The 17158-nt window shown below is 39.3% G+C and overlaps 1 protein-coding gene across 3 annotated transcripts in view; it reads right to left on the reverse strand.

The window, feature by feature from the left end:
* LOC139716184 (uncharacterized) overlaps window positions 1-17158 on the reverse strand; it is a 204339-nt gene that overhangs the window by 109643 nt on the left and 77538 nt on the right. For 2 of the 3 annotated variants that reach the window (XM_071627750.1, XM_071627747.1), the window contains exon 2: window positions 15971-16139. In XM_071627750.1, the coding sequence (XP_071483851.1) occupies window positions 15971-16019 (49 nt within the window). In that variant the 5' untranslated portion in view covers window positions 16020-16139. The remainder of the gene's footprint in view (window positions 1-15970; window positions 16140-17158) is intronic. The other variant, XM_071627748.1, reaches the window with a different exon arrangement.

Consider the following 17158-nt stretch of genomic DNA (forward strand, 5'->3'; position numbering starts at 1 on the left):
GTCGAGTGTTCTTTTGTTATGCGAGAAAAATGGAAATATGTTGAATTTTCTTTATTCTTTGTTTATATCATTGTACTCATGGGGACATCACAAGCTATAGTAGTCTCTTCATCCAGCCGTGACCGAGCAGAAACTTCAAAAATTCATAACTTTTTAAGAGATTGTCCGATTTTGCTCAAACTCACTCATGATGTGTTTCTACTAATATTGTTGCACTCCCTCAACCCACCTGTCTATGAAGGTGAACTTGTCCTTTAATAATGCCTATGTTGAGAAAAGAAGTATTCCGAAGATGACCAAACTGATAATGCTGAAAATGATCAGATAAGTTTTAGAGCCATATCTCAAGTTTGCACAATCCCACAACCAATTTTGATCATATGTGCAGCCTAACTAATTTCAGGGCACATATGTATACTGTATATCATGGGTCAAATACAGTCCAGAGCAACGCAATCCTCAAGACATACTCAGTGAGCAATTGAAAGCACAGCCTGGCCACTTACTATTTGGGGTTGGTGTTGGTATTGGTGGTGGTTTACTTTCAGATGCACTTCAAGCAAGACTCAAATTTAATGACAGAAATCTCATCTCTCCTCGTAATCACTTCCTGATACTCATTCTCGAATACAAGACTCTTTTCTTTACTATTTTGTCAGTAAGGAGTGCTCTACTAATCCTACAACACTCACCATCTCCATGACATAACATAGAAGACGAGAGGATCAAAGCAGGTATTTGTTGTATCCCTCCTTTTTTATTCAAAGGGCACAGTCTTTATCCAGCTGCTGGCAGCAAGATAATCATGTTAGCCTCTTTGATGTTTGCTTGTGGGATTATGTATCTTTAGGGAGGTAAACTGAATGGGGGGGGGGGGGGGGTTATGGAGTGGGGGTGGAAGACTACCTCTCTACAGATTTAGATAGAGGATTATCTGACCAGTATGTGTTCAAAGGAAGGCTTTGATAAGGGGATTTCAGCACATTGAGTGGTGCTGGGAGACAATAGAAGAAACCATCAACCACATGATTTCAAGAAGCCATTGTGGCTAACAAAAGAGTTGAGGAGATTAGAAGGGGTGATGGGGGGGGGGGGGTGGGGTGAGGGCATGGTATAAGGAGAGGGAACAGCAGGGGTGAAGAGATCAGGTATATTTAATCTCTTCAAGTGCTTAGACTGTAATCTGGACAATTTGTTTTGTGGGCAGATAGCTCCCCCTGTACATTTTAAGGGGGGGGGGGGGTGAGATTTAGCAGGAAGGAGGCTGTATGGAGATTACATGTTTATTGCAACTTATGGAAAACAGTGAATAATCAATGCAGAGACTAAATTCTTCCTATCAAAGTGGTAAATATTTGGTAAAAGGTAAAATCAAATCAAATTGGTAGCTGGGTTTTTTGTTGTTGTTCTGTTGTTTTTACTGGCCAGGATTACAACTTCGAAGAAAGCGCAATTTTCAATGACAAAATACTGCTCTATTGACAAGATCATGGCTTCTCAAATTGGCAATGCAGGCAATATACTCACCATTATATCAGAGCAGGACCTTCACGTAACAGAAGCAGAATGACAATGATGCTGGTATTCTTGAAAAACTTACAACACCAACAGCACACCCCTTAAAAACAAAGATTGACAAAAGTTATGTTATTTTTTATGAAACATTACCTGTGCGTCTTAAACTGCATGAATGTGATCCAATCTTTGTCCAGAAAGTATAAGCGTGTCTGAGCGCAGCCTCCCCGCAGCAAATCTCGTCCATGTCCTGCCCTTTGAGCTTTTCATGTGGTCGACATTATGATTGCCCTAATGGGGACAGGAGCCTATCCTATTTGGAGAGCACTCGGGGATGCTCCTAACCCAAGCGTGGATCTGTTTGCTCATTTTGATGAGCTTAGAATAACTGCCAGTGACAAGGGCAAAGAGGATACTGTATTCTAACTCTCCTTCCACAGGTCACCTCTCCCCTCGAGACTACATCCACTTACAAACTGAAAAAAAAAATCTAATTTGTAGTTATGTTAATAACGATGCATTTCTAGTTGTTCTGACAGTCATTGAGTGTTCAGATACTGCGATGAGTTTCTCAACTGTCTGCAAACTGAAAATTATATTTGCATAAAGCAGCTGAGTTGAAAACACAGAGGCCTATCAATTGTGGACAGGTAGCTCCTGGCATGGATGCGCACAAGAATAAACTAACACATACATGCACGTATGCTATATAACCTACTAGAGTGCACATTTTATGGGCAGAAGTGGATGAGCCCAACCCTGCCTTTGCAAACATGTTTTTACAGAGGTCATTCTGATCATATTGCAAACTCGCACCTAGAATCAGATTAAACTTGAGGTCAGAAACCTACCATTGCCAAAACGTCATTTAAGGAATGTGTTTCGGAGGAACATGATTTAAGCTTGCTCTCAGACTAACATAACTGTCTTGATTAGTACAAAGCATGTACCTATACATATTTACAAACAGGCTCACTTGCTAATCTGAAATGGCTCCATAAGGAGTTGCTTGAAATGTGGTTCTCGGCAAATGGATATATAAATACTTCTCTACCCCCCCCCCCCCCAGGTTTGGTAGGTCACAAATATTTGTGCCCTTCTGGCTCTTTGATGCGATTTGCCTCCATGTTGTGTATTGCCTGATTGCTGTATAGCGAACCCTTCGTATTTGCGTACCTTCTAGCTCTAACACTAAATGTGCTCGCCACCTTCTGGTACATGACATCAGTAGACCTCAGTGACCTTAGGCCTTTATGCTGCTAATGCCTTTTGAACTTCTACTAGATGTAAGTTAAGATACTTTAAAAAAAAAAAGAAAAATGAAGATTACTTATGAATGGCAGATGCATTACATAGATTTAATATCTTTTGCAAGCAAGAAATGAAACCAATTTATCCTATATTGATTAGCTGTTCTTCTTATCTCCAAGGTTGTCTTCATGCCCACCTTCTACAATGACTAAGATCAGAAACCTATGCACAGTTTGACCCAAGGAGCGTAGAGGCGTAGTTGGCAGTGGTTGGTGTGGGCAGGTCGAGCTATAAATGCATTTCAAAACGACTTTGCGCCTATCACCTCTATAGCAACGCATTTCTGGCTCAAACGCATTTTGGACCACTCTTTTTTCAGCGTTTAAGAAATGCGTTTCTTACCCCATAATAAGAACAGTTTTGTATTCGTCAACTGCCCAAAACTTCCTGAAAGTTATGTGGAAACCTTAATTCTACGCCAGAAGTGAGTTGATAAATGTACCCAAAGGCTCATGGGGGATACGAATGGATCATGCAGAATAATTCAAGGTTTGATATCACTCAGACCAAACCAAATGAAAATGTTACAAAAAGAAAAATATATGATACGATGGCAGCCTAAGTGATGCGCAGGACAGAGTGACAGAAAAGTGACAAAAAAAGTTAAAAGTGAACGAAATGTAGGAGAATTGAGATGTATCCACATTCATATCAACTACTTAATGGATTAGGAAGAACCCCCAGATGTAATGGGAGGCTGGGATGGGTAATATGGGCTCTTCAGGATTGTATGTTTTTTTTTGCAGAAGATTGCTAACAGATATCATCCTCTAAATGAAATGTATATATATACGCTCTTAGTTCTCCAGCGTGTCCTGCACCAGAATCTAAAATGTGCCCACGGCAGATTTTCGGGTTCACATAGATTCTAGGACTGAAGACATGATCGGGTGTTAAAATCGGTGGTCCGGAGGCTGAATCATGATGTCGGGATGTTCACGTTGTAAACCGAGAAGGGAATCAAAACGGCAAATGAGATGCGTGGGCAGCAATCACCAGACACTGCTGGAGAGAACAGCAAGAGCATGTAAGTCCACACTATTGGGGGGGGGGGGGGGACTTATTAAATGAAAATAAATCCCAAATATACATGTGAATTGAGTGAAAGCAGCAATATTATCTAGGAGAACACATCAGCGAAAGTTTGAAGAATAAATTGGACAATCAGTTCAAAAGTTACAAGTTTTTAAAATTTCGGTACTGTCATCACTGGATAAGGAGATTACTTAACTTTACAACTTCACTTTGGACAATATAAAGAAAACATAAGGAGATCCCACAAAATCTCATATTTCATGAAAAGTATACATTCCAGCCACTTGTTACTGGCCTATGCTAACAGAAATATTACTCTCCCTCCTTTCTGAAAGTGGTTAAACAAGTGCATTTTCATTATGCTTGCAAAAAAAAAGAAGAAAATATGCTGAATTTTCTTCAATTTTTTTTCTTTTTATTGTTGGCCAGGATGACATCATGAAGTGTGGTAATCTCCTTATCCAACAATGACATCACAAAAACTTTTTAATAGACTGTCCAATTTTCCTCAAACTTTCACTGCTGTTCGACTAATATCGCAACTTTCACTAAATCCACATTATTACTTGGGCTTCAGTTTCCTTTAATGAGTGATGGATAGTTCAGAATTGAAGCAGGAGTATAAAGGAGGTATTAAGTCACCTTCAAGCTTCAAATGCGTCAGTTATTCCACACTTAGCACACTATAACCTTTTCACGTCTGATGTGATCTTCTTCTTACATCACCCATCTATTGCATATCACCTCAAGCATGAGTTCAGCCAAAGCGAATATATCCCTGATACAGTGCATCTTGTTTTACCTCCATTTGTATACATGTGGGATTGTCAATCTTTTCTACATCAGACAAACAAAGCTATGTAAATATGTACTCAAGAGCCAATCATATCATATTTCTGCAAGTGAAAACTGATAATGACAAAGGGGAGAAAATTGTAGTCTCTTTCTTCTTCTTTTTTCGCTGTATTGTGAGGAAAAAAAAAAAGAGGGATTCATTTTTTTTCAACGAAGTTCCCATGGGGTCAAAACATTTATAGCTGAAAAGCAGGTCTAACTTTACAGGCTTTTCATCAATATCACACTCTCTTCAATCACCTTTTGTAACACATTTACCACGACCATGCATCAGTTGTGAATTTCCGCGATGCTCACAGACGCATTCATATCATTAATTCATGCGGGACAGGCGGATCAATAGGTTTTACTCACATATACAATGGCGGCACAATGAACGCTGTTTCAGGGGACATAGTGCACACCAGCCATGTTCTACATCGTCTAAATTGATTTTTGTGTCATACGTGTGTCACCAGGAATTTACCAGTACATGAAGTATGTCATCTTCTTATCTTGTATCTCACTGTGAATGAGAGGAGGGGGGGGGGGGTAGGGAGGAAAGAGAAAGAAGAAAGAAGGGAAGGTGGTGGTTAAGGTGACTCTAGCCACAAAGGTTTAATTTCCGATTCATTTCAGGCTGGAGTTGATCGAAGCTTGAGCAACCCATACCGAGCATTCGCCCTTCAACATTAAGCGACAGGAGCCCAGACATGTCATTTGATCGTTATCACATTTGCGCAGCTACAATGGCGGGTTTGTTCAGTCGAAACAATTGTCTTTGTTGGTTTGACACCTACCCTCTCCCGCTTGGCCTTTTCAATGAGCATCTCACAGCACATACACTCACACATACCATACAACACAATGACAAACTTTTTAGATGGTAGACGATTTATCCTCGCCTGCCCCATGGAAGGGCTGACCCTCGCAGGAAATTTCACTCCCGAAATAGAAGTGTGGTTTGCGACATACTGTAGAACCACAAATATTGGCAGCATGAAATTTTCGCAAAAATTGGAGCTGAAGAATTTATTGCAGCTTGCAATTTTCATGAATTGCTACGGGCATTCAGTGCATCGGTAAAATCTCAGGTTCTTTCTGCCAAGCGAGCAGATCAAGACCAAGATCAAGATTTTGGAGTGGAATCTACCTGTCCACTCATAGTTTACCGCCATTGTGGCAAAAGTGATGTGAGTTATCTGCTTACACCACAGGAACCTCAAGATCAGGGCCCCGTTGCTAGAAACTTTGCGTTTAAACGCAACTTGCAACTGATTGTCACTGGCCAATCAAAATCATTGTTGCATGCATGTCTTCTTAATAGGGCAGACCCTGAGCCAATCAGAATGGTTGTTTCAAAATTAGCAATTATTTGCAATTGATTGCAACTTTCTTGCAACGGGGCCCTGTTGTGAATTCTGCACTTTTTGGATTCCCAAGATGGTAACATATCTGTATGTGATCCTGCAATTAAGTTATGCCTGACATGAAATAAAAAGATAAAACATGAGAATGGTACCCTTTTTTTTCTCAAGCATTTTGCCAAAGTTAGGCCTATCAAATATTAAACATTTTCTTCTCAGTATGTGGAAATTCTGAATTCATGCTAGGTTGGGATGGGAGTGGAGGGCTATGGTATGCAGGGATCACTGTGTGCAACAATTAGTGATTGAGTGACTTGACGGCTGATCTGTTTCTACCTCTGCAGAGAGTCAACAATGATTACGGTGACAGAACATGAAAGGAGCACAACACCTTGAGCAGACACAAGCATTTTAATGTCAATATTAACTTTTGGTAATGTAACATTGATCCTACCACAACTGTCTCTCACAATTGTTCTAGGTGGCTAATCATGAATATATTGTGCCGTGCATGAAGTTTTATATGGCTTTCTCTCTTTGTGCCCCATCCCCGAGGAACACCATTTTTCCTCACATGAAAGTGGGATATTCCACGAATCACTTCAAATTGTTTTGGATTAAAACTCTTCTGTTTCAGACACCCTGCTTTTAAAAAGAGATAAAGTATTATCATCATCAATTTAACTTGCCACCAATTATAAATGTAAGCACACACACATAAAAAAAATGCCATACAGCGAGGACATGTAGCTGTCTCATGGGCAACTCAAAGCATTTGTTGGAGCAGAACTTCTGCAACAGTTAAAACTTTAACTGCATATTGTGTAAATAGTGTTACTGTTGAGATTACACTGCCAAGAATTTCATCATTCAATTGCTAGCTAACATCAAGTCCGACATCAGTTGTGTTTCTTAGATGCAAAGACATTGTGTTATTATCTTTTACATTTGTGTTATAGTTGCAAAATTGCAATTGATTGTTGGGTTGACTCCCAAAACTTACGCAGTACCTTGTCACACACAGTGTACACAACACCCTCAATCCTAACTTACCTAGTGGCTACGACCACTATCAACATCAACTTCAACAGATGATGTGTAATGAGCTCACATCAATGAAAGTCCTCGCCCGAACAGTCATCACTAGAGGGCAGCATTCATCATTGCACAGCTCTACACATCGAGTTGTATTCACCTTCATCATACTTACAGGCATCAAAGCAAAAGGCACTCACAGCAGAAAGATTTTTTTTTTTTTGGGGGGGGGGGGGGTTGGAGGGAGGTGGGGGAAAACATTTTCTAGAAGAAATATACCCCCTGTTATCAGACATCAGGTCTACTTCAAATGAAGCAATGTATACCCACATTTATTCATATCTCCTCTAGGAGAAGTTACTGGAAGCATAGTTACAGTGTTCATATGAGTTCCTTTAGAGAAATAATTCCATACTATTGTTGCAGAGACTCCAACCCTAAGCACCTTCTGATCTGGAGATTCTCCCGCCTGAAACCCCTAGCAAACGGGAGACTCCAACTTGATGTGCACGAAACGCACATCACGAGCATGAAGTTCCTTGCGGTCTATAGGGTTCTAGATGTTCTTTAGTGTTATCTAAGGCTTATTTTTCAACATACAATGAAATTAAGTAAGAAGTCATTTCAAGCGGGAGAAATTAAATCTCAAGCGGGAGAATGGGAGATTCTGCAAAAATGGGCTTTCGGCGGGAGATCTCCCGTCGAAAGCGGGAGAGTTGGAGTCTCTGTTGTTGCATGGAGCACTATGAGAAGTCAAAGCGCTATTCTAAGCATCGGCCTACCTACCCGTCTATCTCAATACCTATCAACCTATAGATATATCTGTCAATTGATCAGTCTATCTGCCTTTGTATCTGTTTATCTTACTCTCAATCTAATGTATCTCTCCCTTGCTCCCAAAACATACACAATATGTAACCCTGGATGAGAATACTTATCATTTCCTAATCATTAACTGCTCACAACATACTTGTCAAGCAATTTGTAAAACTTTTTGTGCCATCCATCACGGACAAACACTAGGACTGGTCACTGGTTGGGGGGGGGGGGGTGAAGGGCTCATTGCAAAAAAACACACCTTAAAATGACATACTGAGCATGACATGAGGAAGGGATGGAGTATACTGACTTCTTGAAATCTTTGCATAATTGGCTTTATAAAATGATAGTCTTATCACCATCAACTGAACACTATAATTATGTGGACAGCACATCATGTGTTTATAACATGCTTCATGATTGGCCAAATTGGCACTGTGTGACATCCATTACTATATACGCCAAATATTTCGCGAGGTTTTTATTTTCGCGAATTTCTCGAGTCAGGTGCTATTCGCAAAATTAAAGACACACGAAAATATCGACTCTAATCCCGATGTGGATGTGACGTACGCGTGTACATAATTTCTCCGTTCAGTACGAGACTCCACGATCGCAAATTTAACCACTCGCGAAATCGTCGGAATTCCCGATTCGCGAAAATTTGGACTCACGAAATATATGGCGTATACAGTATCTTTTTTACAGCACACAATTTGTCCACTATAACCATGGATTCCTACACAGGGCTTAGTGCTATACATAATATTCCTTTATATTTGATAACCATGCATCACTCACGATAACTGTGCATGTTCTTTCATATACTTGTCTACACTCTATGCACTCCGAATGCATACGCAGCAATGGTGCATTGACTTTATATTATGTGATATGATTTTCTATTTGTATTTTAAGTTGAAATGCCAAATAATAATAGTAACAACAATAACGATAATAACAATAATGATAATAATGATAATGATAATAACAATAACAACTCTATTTCACCTCGTCATTTGTCTCCTTGAAATGAACTTCACATGAACTGATCATTCTGTCCTACACTTCATCTCACAAAGTACACTCAAGATCATACACTATGTATATACCCAATCAGCCACGATAGATGCATACATCATGCATCCTGGCTAAAAATATCCCGGAAATGAATTCACTTTGACAAAAAAAAAAAAAGAAAAAAGAAAAGAGAAGGCAACATTAGTGACTGTTCATTGTTTGGGAGTAATAAAAGTAACTGTAGCACTCACATACCTGACATACCCATTGGGCATCATAATGACACACATCAAAAAAGCAATCCAATTAACCTTGAAATGTGAATTAAAATTTGTAGAAGATGGATGATGTTATACAAATTAAATGATAACTAACTCCCCCCCCCCCCCCAAAAAAAAAGCAATCAAAAAGCACAAAAAATATATATTAATAATTGGGCTGGGGCTGTGTAATAGCAGGCTCTTCCTAAAACTTCAAGGTTACCAGCTCTCATTTACATTATAAAGGTTTACATGTCTGTATGTGTGTGTGTGGGGGGGGGGGGCATCCTCTCTCTATTCCAAGAAAAACAATACACCTAATGCAGCTTAGAATGATTAGCTATCTGTCATAGTACTTGTTTCTAGTTGATTTATGATCATGACAAGACATAATTAGAGAGAATTGAACATTTTTACACAATAACATACACACACACACAAAAGGCAGTTGAGACACAAAACAAAGCACTAGAATAATGACGATAACAACTAAAAAAACATTCTTGGAATGCCCCTATTGATCAAGAGTGCAAGCAAACATTTTGGCATATGCAACTCTGTGGCCATCAATCATATAATGATGATGGCAATTATTCAGTTACTTTTTGGGGGGGGGGGATGAGGGGGTAAATTCACAAAAAGAGCCATTGACTCAGTCAAGCTAAGTCCCCCTTACTTAGCATTGTCAACATTCTAGATAAAAAATTGTTTTTTCCTTTTATCAAACAAGTAAGTAAGGGGGACACAAAGAATGAGAACCACTGCCAATATCACAGAGACACTTGCCTTGAGAAGTAAAGGCAAATGCCAAAATGTTGAATTATTTCCCTTGCAAGCTTTATCTGAGGCTCTTCCCTAACCAAACAAATAAATAGACATATAAATGAATGAATGGATGAATGAACAAACAAAGAAACAAACAAATACATACAAACATAAATAAGTAAATATTTATTTCTTTGTTACCTCCGCCAAGGGAGGAGATTATGTTTTTTTTTATTTATTCATTTATTCATTTATTCAAGCATTTAGTAAAACATAACTGTTTTATAATTTGATGTTATGGTTATTACTCCATCTGTCTTTCTTTTGAGAGGTGAGTGAAGATAAAGTTTGAGTCACTACAAAGTGTATTATCCCTTTCATCTGATTATTGATAGGAGTGTTCAGTTCTAAAACTCTGGTTACTTGACGGTGATTAAATTTTTTTTTTAAAGTCTGTACATTAATAATTTGAGCAGATTTCGTGAAGTTAGGTGAACATGGTCACTCATATCTCTTGTCACATTATCATAATTTGATGCAGCTAAATTAGGAAATGGATACCTGAAGGATTGTTTCAATATCTAGGTCGGGCACATTTTGATTATCCCAAAAGTACTCGTGCTTGCACACACAAATAGATATCCGATAATCTCTCTGTTCATTACATGTTTGCTTGCAATATCTCTCTGATAGGTGACAAAAGCTCCAGTGCTCACCATGTGCAAAACTCATCCCCTACAATATCAGAATCAACTCGTTTAAATTCTGATACAGCATTCATCTTTTTCCCCTTGCAACGGGAAACGAATCGGTGTGTACCAAGCCGAAGATCACTTTTCAATCGATAAACTATCCTTCTTCACAAGTGTCGAAGGTCATAGATAATGATAGCTCTCATCACCTTGTCTGAAGCGAAACAACAGAAGGATCATACCATCCCTCTCACCTTTGCGCATCCATACGGAGAGTTTGGATTTGTCTGAGCTGATATCATCCAATATCTCGACCTCTGAACGGCAAGAGTAGAGGTTGATCGTCTATTGTGAAGTGTCTTCCAACAATGTTTTAATCTGTTAAGTGTTTCTTAACTCTTTAGCACCCAGTTTTCTTGCAAGTGCCATGTTTGGGTTTGTCTAAGCTGATAGTGTCTAATATCTTGACCTCTGAACAGCAAGGTTAGGGGTTGATTATCCCTCTTGAAGTAAACTTCAAAACACAATTGTCCATTCTAAGGCCAAGTAAAAAAAGAAAGTAGTTTCTCGTCCAGGTTTTTTGAGCAAGGCGATGAGGGAGGTCCTTACTATTTGATATCTTACTATTTTTTCGAGGATTGTCAAAATGAAAGTAATATGTGTTTCTCGTCCGGTAATTCTGAGAAAGGTAACGAGAGAGGGCTTTACTATTTTCTATATCCAATTTATGAAATGAAATATCACTCTGGTAGCTGTGTTATGAGAGACCAGGTCCCGAGTGTATGTCTTGCCTGCACTCTGTGCATTTTCAAGCAAATAGATATAATATGTACCATACTTGAAACTTCATGCATGCAGAAATACATTTGCTTTTTCTTTCCACTGCAGATGTCAAGGGAAAATGACCATCTTAATACTGGTATTTAGTGTTGTAATGGCATTTCTGATACCAGTGTACTTGCAATTTTGATGTATTGTGCTATTAATTGAAACAGGTATGAAACATTCTATCAACAAATGTACGACTGAAATAAATTCCATGATATTCAAAACACTGCTTTATTTATCATTGGTGTTTGTGACTTTTTGTGTCCACACAGCTGGTATGTATCTGCATCTCTTCACAGCACAATTGTAGCACATTCAACTGGAAACTGGCTGGTACAATTGCAGATGGATGTCAAAATGATACTGATATGGCATTATAGCATTAAACATTTAAAGATGTTTCTTCATGTTCTAAAAAGACATTTGATGATCACTCATCATTTGGATGATGAATGATTGTATCACACTACAGGTGATACGACTCACGGCCGTGTCCGTGAATTTACATCGTAAAGAAAAGTATCCCGCAGAAATACGAGACAAACCAGAATCCGTGGAAAAATTATTTATTTTGTAGATACACCCATTTAATAATTCTACATTTGCTGGAAAAGCGCATTCATTTTCTCTTCAAAATAGAACAATACATCGCCGTCAGATACAACGTTACAGAGCAGAGCAGAGTGTTTGGGCCTCTACACATTCGAATGTGTTCATGCGTGCGTGCAGACAGCTGACAGACCAGGGGGATGGGGACCCTGACAGCTATACGCGGCCGGCACGGCCACTGCACTTGCACCGTACCTTCCGACACAGCACACACATGCACATAGTCACAATGACATGAAAATGTATACATACAAACTCATACAATCCTCACAAGCATTTGTACAGTACAATTCATCCGCTTAAAATATGAGAAACGGGGAAAATACGAACAATGCGCAAAATATGCGTGGAATGTCAGCGATTGTTCGCAAAAAATTTTGCCGCTATCGCGTTCACGACGTACCGTGTGCGCTGTACATCACAACTCAGGCCCGCGCGCCCATCCAACTACAGTTCGACTGCTTTGTGTGGGTCATTCCTTCTTGCCGAGCTCGCAGTGTGAAATGCATGCGTTATTACATACGCACTACAGAAGCTACAGTTGTACTCGATCCAGCTAAGTAGAGGACGCAAGGCGTAATTAGAAATGAGACATCACGATTGGTAGGTGAATTGTCGATTATTTTTTCGGCGGCCGAAAAAATAGTAAATATCAAAAAAGTCGATGCGGCAACTGAAAATCGATGCGGGCGAGGAGCGGGCTGGGACGAGAATTATGAATTTCTTGGTATTTTCAGCGCCATTTTGAAAATAGTAAATAGTAAAAAAATCGATGCGGCGGCCAAAATCGATGCGCGCGAGGACGAGAAACTGGTTTCTTTTTTTACTTGGCCTAAAGTGAGACTTAAAGGGACACGAAACCCAATGTAGATAGGAGGAATGCAGAAATATCAGTAGAACACATCAATGAAGTTACTGAGGAAAATGGGACAATTCATAAATGTTAAATGTTTAGGTGTAGCAATTGCTCAATAGGAAGACTACAAAACAATTGTAGATGTTACAGGAGGACAATGATATTAAGGAAATACAAAGAAAATTCCACAACATTTCATATTTTATGAAAAGTACACATTGCTTCCACTTGCAACTTACACATGTTAGAGTAATATCATTCCCCCCCCCCCCCATGCTGGAAAAAAAAGGAATACTAAGTGCTTTTTCATTATGCTAGAAAAATTCAAAATATGCTGAAAAGCAATTTCAATGGAAACCCTGGAAATGGTTGAACTGACATAGGTCTCAGCAAAAGACTGCTGATATAACAACTTAATACAAAGACAATAAAAAAAAAATCACACCTTGATTTTATTGTTCTTCTTATACCACGTGTAACATACCTTTGATGTTTACAAGACAGTATTTTTTTTTTTTTTTTTTTGGGGGGGGGGGGGTATTTGTTTCTGTAGATGGGCAATTTGAACAAAATCAAAGACAAACATTTAATGTGTGCATTAAATCAAGAATGATAGAACATTCTGAATCCTGTACGCTATTCTAATCAGAGTAATGTTCCCGAAGTACCACTTTGGCTGTTGAAAGCTTTTGTGTTCAAAATCATAAGTCTCCATGTCACATGATGCAAACACACCCAAATGGTTACAGAGAAAGACATATAGCAAATACAACATATATTCCTCACTTCTACTTACAATGATACAAACATTAATTTGAATTAGTAATGCACAACTATCAAACAGATGGAACATCATGGCTGTTTCACTGCAGCATTTGACAGGAGTTAAGAGGAAACATAACTGCAAATTAAATTCTATTAAAAAAAGGGGAAAAAATGTTCCGCTTGAACAGTCAATGCAATGAACTTGAATTCACAAGGAATAAAAAGCTGCCTCCTGACATTACATTCTGTTTAGGCAGGCGGCATAAAATTCACATCGGGGGCTCTTTCATAATTCAGGCCATACATCTCGCTGGGTAAAAGGTGCTAATGTATTCTCCCAGCGGTGGTGGTGGAGATGGAATGGGGCTGGGCAGGTTGGGATAGGGTGGGGTGGGGTGGGGGATGGGAGGGGCAAAGGGGATCTACATGGCACAACAATGACTCACCAGAGGGGCAGTCTCATGGCCTTTTAGCTTTTATTCCCTACACGTCATGAAGGGTGCCCTAACATCACAGACACCCCCCCCCCCCATATCACCCTAGAAACCCCTCCTTCCCCCCCCCCCCCTCCCCATTCACATTCACAATTTGCTACAGGCTGCACCCACACATGCACACAAACTTGGAGGTTGGTGGCCACAACTGAGATGATGGACCACTGGAGGACCTTGGCAAATAAAACCCAGAAGAACCAAAAAAAGAAAAAGAAAGAAAAATACAAACAGACCCTAAGAGAGAGACAAACTCAGAGACAGATAGAAAGAGAGACAGACTTTTAAGATGAGACACAAGATACAGGGTGGAAGTAGAAAGGCATTTCTCATCTTCCACAAACTTTGTATGTCGATGCAAGCAAGAACAAAAACGACTATCTAACAGAAGACACAACAGGCTTTCCCTGGACCATGTCTCAATGTGCATCCGGCAAATTGTGTGGAGAATGCACAAGACATTGGGCTGCTTCTCATAGCAGTTTTGTATGTGATAGGCAGGAGTCATATTGCTGAACAGAATACCACTTTAATAGCACACAATGCTATTCAGAGGAATGCTCTAAGGCCTTCGCGTGTGCAAAAAAAAAGAAAAAAAAAAGAAAAGAAAAAAAGCTGTTTCCAGCTTAAACACCCTGGTAATATCGTAACAAACACACATGCACACATACATAAAAACATACTCCAAAAAGGGAGACATAATATCACTAGATTTCATCCAAGGGTTTTTAGATACATGTTAGCACTAACGCATGACCAGAAAGGGGAAATAAGATGTTGCATTACATGTAATACATTGACTGTCACTTACTGTGACAAAAGGCAGTTGTTCGTACCAGATTCTCCTGGTAATTTGCACACGTGGATGACGCCCATTAATGGGAATTACACGACAGATCACATGGGATACAACAGAAAGAGAGAGGGAGAGGGAGAGAGAGAGAGGATGCAAGCCAGTCTACACTCTGAATCTTTACCCCACAGAAGAAGGGTCAAGAGAGAGGAGATGAAGAAGTTTATTAACTGACCAACATCATACCTGAGATTCGTTCATTCTTTTTTTTCTTTCTCTCTTTGTGTTGTTTGTTCTGCACGATGTCATAGATGGACAAGCAAAAAATAAATACAAAAAACAAACTGCAAGCAGCATGCCATCAAGCAAATAACCAAAGCAACCACAATATTTTCAAGTGCAAGTCCAACCAGAGTTGTTGTTGTTGTTGTTGTTGTTGTTCCATTTTTTCTTTTAAAGTCAACTGGGAAAAGCAAATCCAGGAGCAAAGCATCATTTAATCCCCATGTGTGGCTGGCTTCGGCCAAAATAACTGGAACAGAAAGCGGACTGAGGGCAGTTTTCTCACTAATGGGTTTGATCTCGACTCTCAAATCAATGAGTGCCATAGGTGTACACACACGCCATCTCTCATATTTCTCAGCTGAGGACAGAGTGCACACAGCTGACCAGGAGTGTGCTGATGATGTTTGGCTAATGCACGCCTTATGAATGAGCTGGTCATACATTGATGCTAGGATGACACCAAGCTGGGCACTGGTTGACTTCAACAAGTATACCAGGCAGCAAAAGAAAAACCAAAAAAGCAGGCAGGAATAAATGTCACAACAAATGTTGCATAACAAAAACAAGAATACACACCAAGAACTCAAAAAGTTAAGAAACAGACCGCACACATAAACACAAACACAAGCACAAGTACAAATGGTCACCAAACACATTTCAACGCGTGCGTAAACAATCCAACCATCTCACCCGTTGAGTCCGGTCTGCTCTCCTTGGATGACCGCGGAGACGAAGCCATGGGCGGGGCTGAGCCCGAGTTCCCATGGTGACGCCGCGTTCCATCTCTCTCGCCCTCACTGTCGCTGTCGATGACGATGACGGAGTCTAGCTTCCTGCTGCGGTTGTTGCTGGCCTCCTGCTGCAGAGGGCAAAGGTCAAAGGTTGAAAAGGGAAAATTTACATTAGCAATCTCATCTTATGGAAAGAACTAAACAAAAGAAACAACAACAAGTTCTCTTATGTTTTCAACCCAGGACTTTATTTGCAACAATTGTAACTTTATTTAAGTGCAAGCATTATGGAAATGGGCCAAAGACTATCAGCTTTGATATTAGCTATTCATTTTTTTAAATTTTATTTCCAAACAATATATGAATATTATAACAGCCAAAATAATGGTTTAGTTCATGTACCATAACATCACATAGATCAGTCCTCAAAAGTACTAAATGCAACACCAATTGTTGATGAAAGTCTTCTTTATAAACAGCATCCACATACACACTGAAACAAACTACTTGAAATTTACATATGTAGCATATATGTCAGATTTACAGGAAAGGCATATTGTAAATGCACAAATTTTTGCGCTACATTAATTTTCATGTATTTCACGCTACTTCTGGCTACTGCAAATTCTAAAACCTGCGAAAATATATTCACAGTTTTCTCTGCATAACTTGAATGGGTTGACAATTGCACAGTGCGAATTCACGAACCTGCGAATATGTTTTTGAGCTGCTCAGTGAAAAAAAAAATAAAGGGATGGTACAGTATTGGTGGAGATGAGAATTGGGCTTATAACTTTTTGCGAGATACCAAGAAAACACTTATGAAATAGTACACAGCACACCATTTTAAGAGGAATTCAAAGTTTATTTGATGAAAATCGGGTTTGGAATGACTGAAACATCCAAAAACAAAGTAAAACAAAGCGATCGTAATAAAAGGTGGGTCCCACACTTTATTAGAATTGCTCTGTTTTGGATATCTCAGCCATTTCAAAACCAATTTTCATCAGATGTTTAATTCCTCATGGAATTACATGTTCTTTCATATTTCATAAGAGGTTGCTCATTATCTCACCAAAAAATGTTAGAAACCTGAAATTAGGTCTCAACCAAAACTATACGACCCCTTTAATCATGCAAAAATATT

Source organism: Diadema antillarum, unplaced genomic scaffold, assembly GCF_040938485.1.
Source record: "Diadema antillarum isolate AM-2024a unplaced genomic scaffold, OU_Dant_1.0 scf00000062, whole genome shotgun sequence".
NCBI classification, from domain to species: Eukaryota; Metazoa; Echinodermata; class Echinoidea; order Diadematoida; family Diadematidae; genus Diadema; species Diadema antillarum.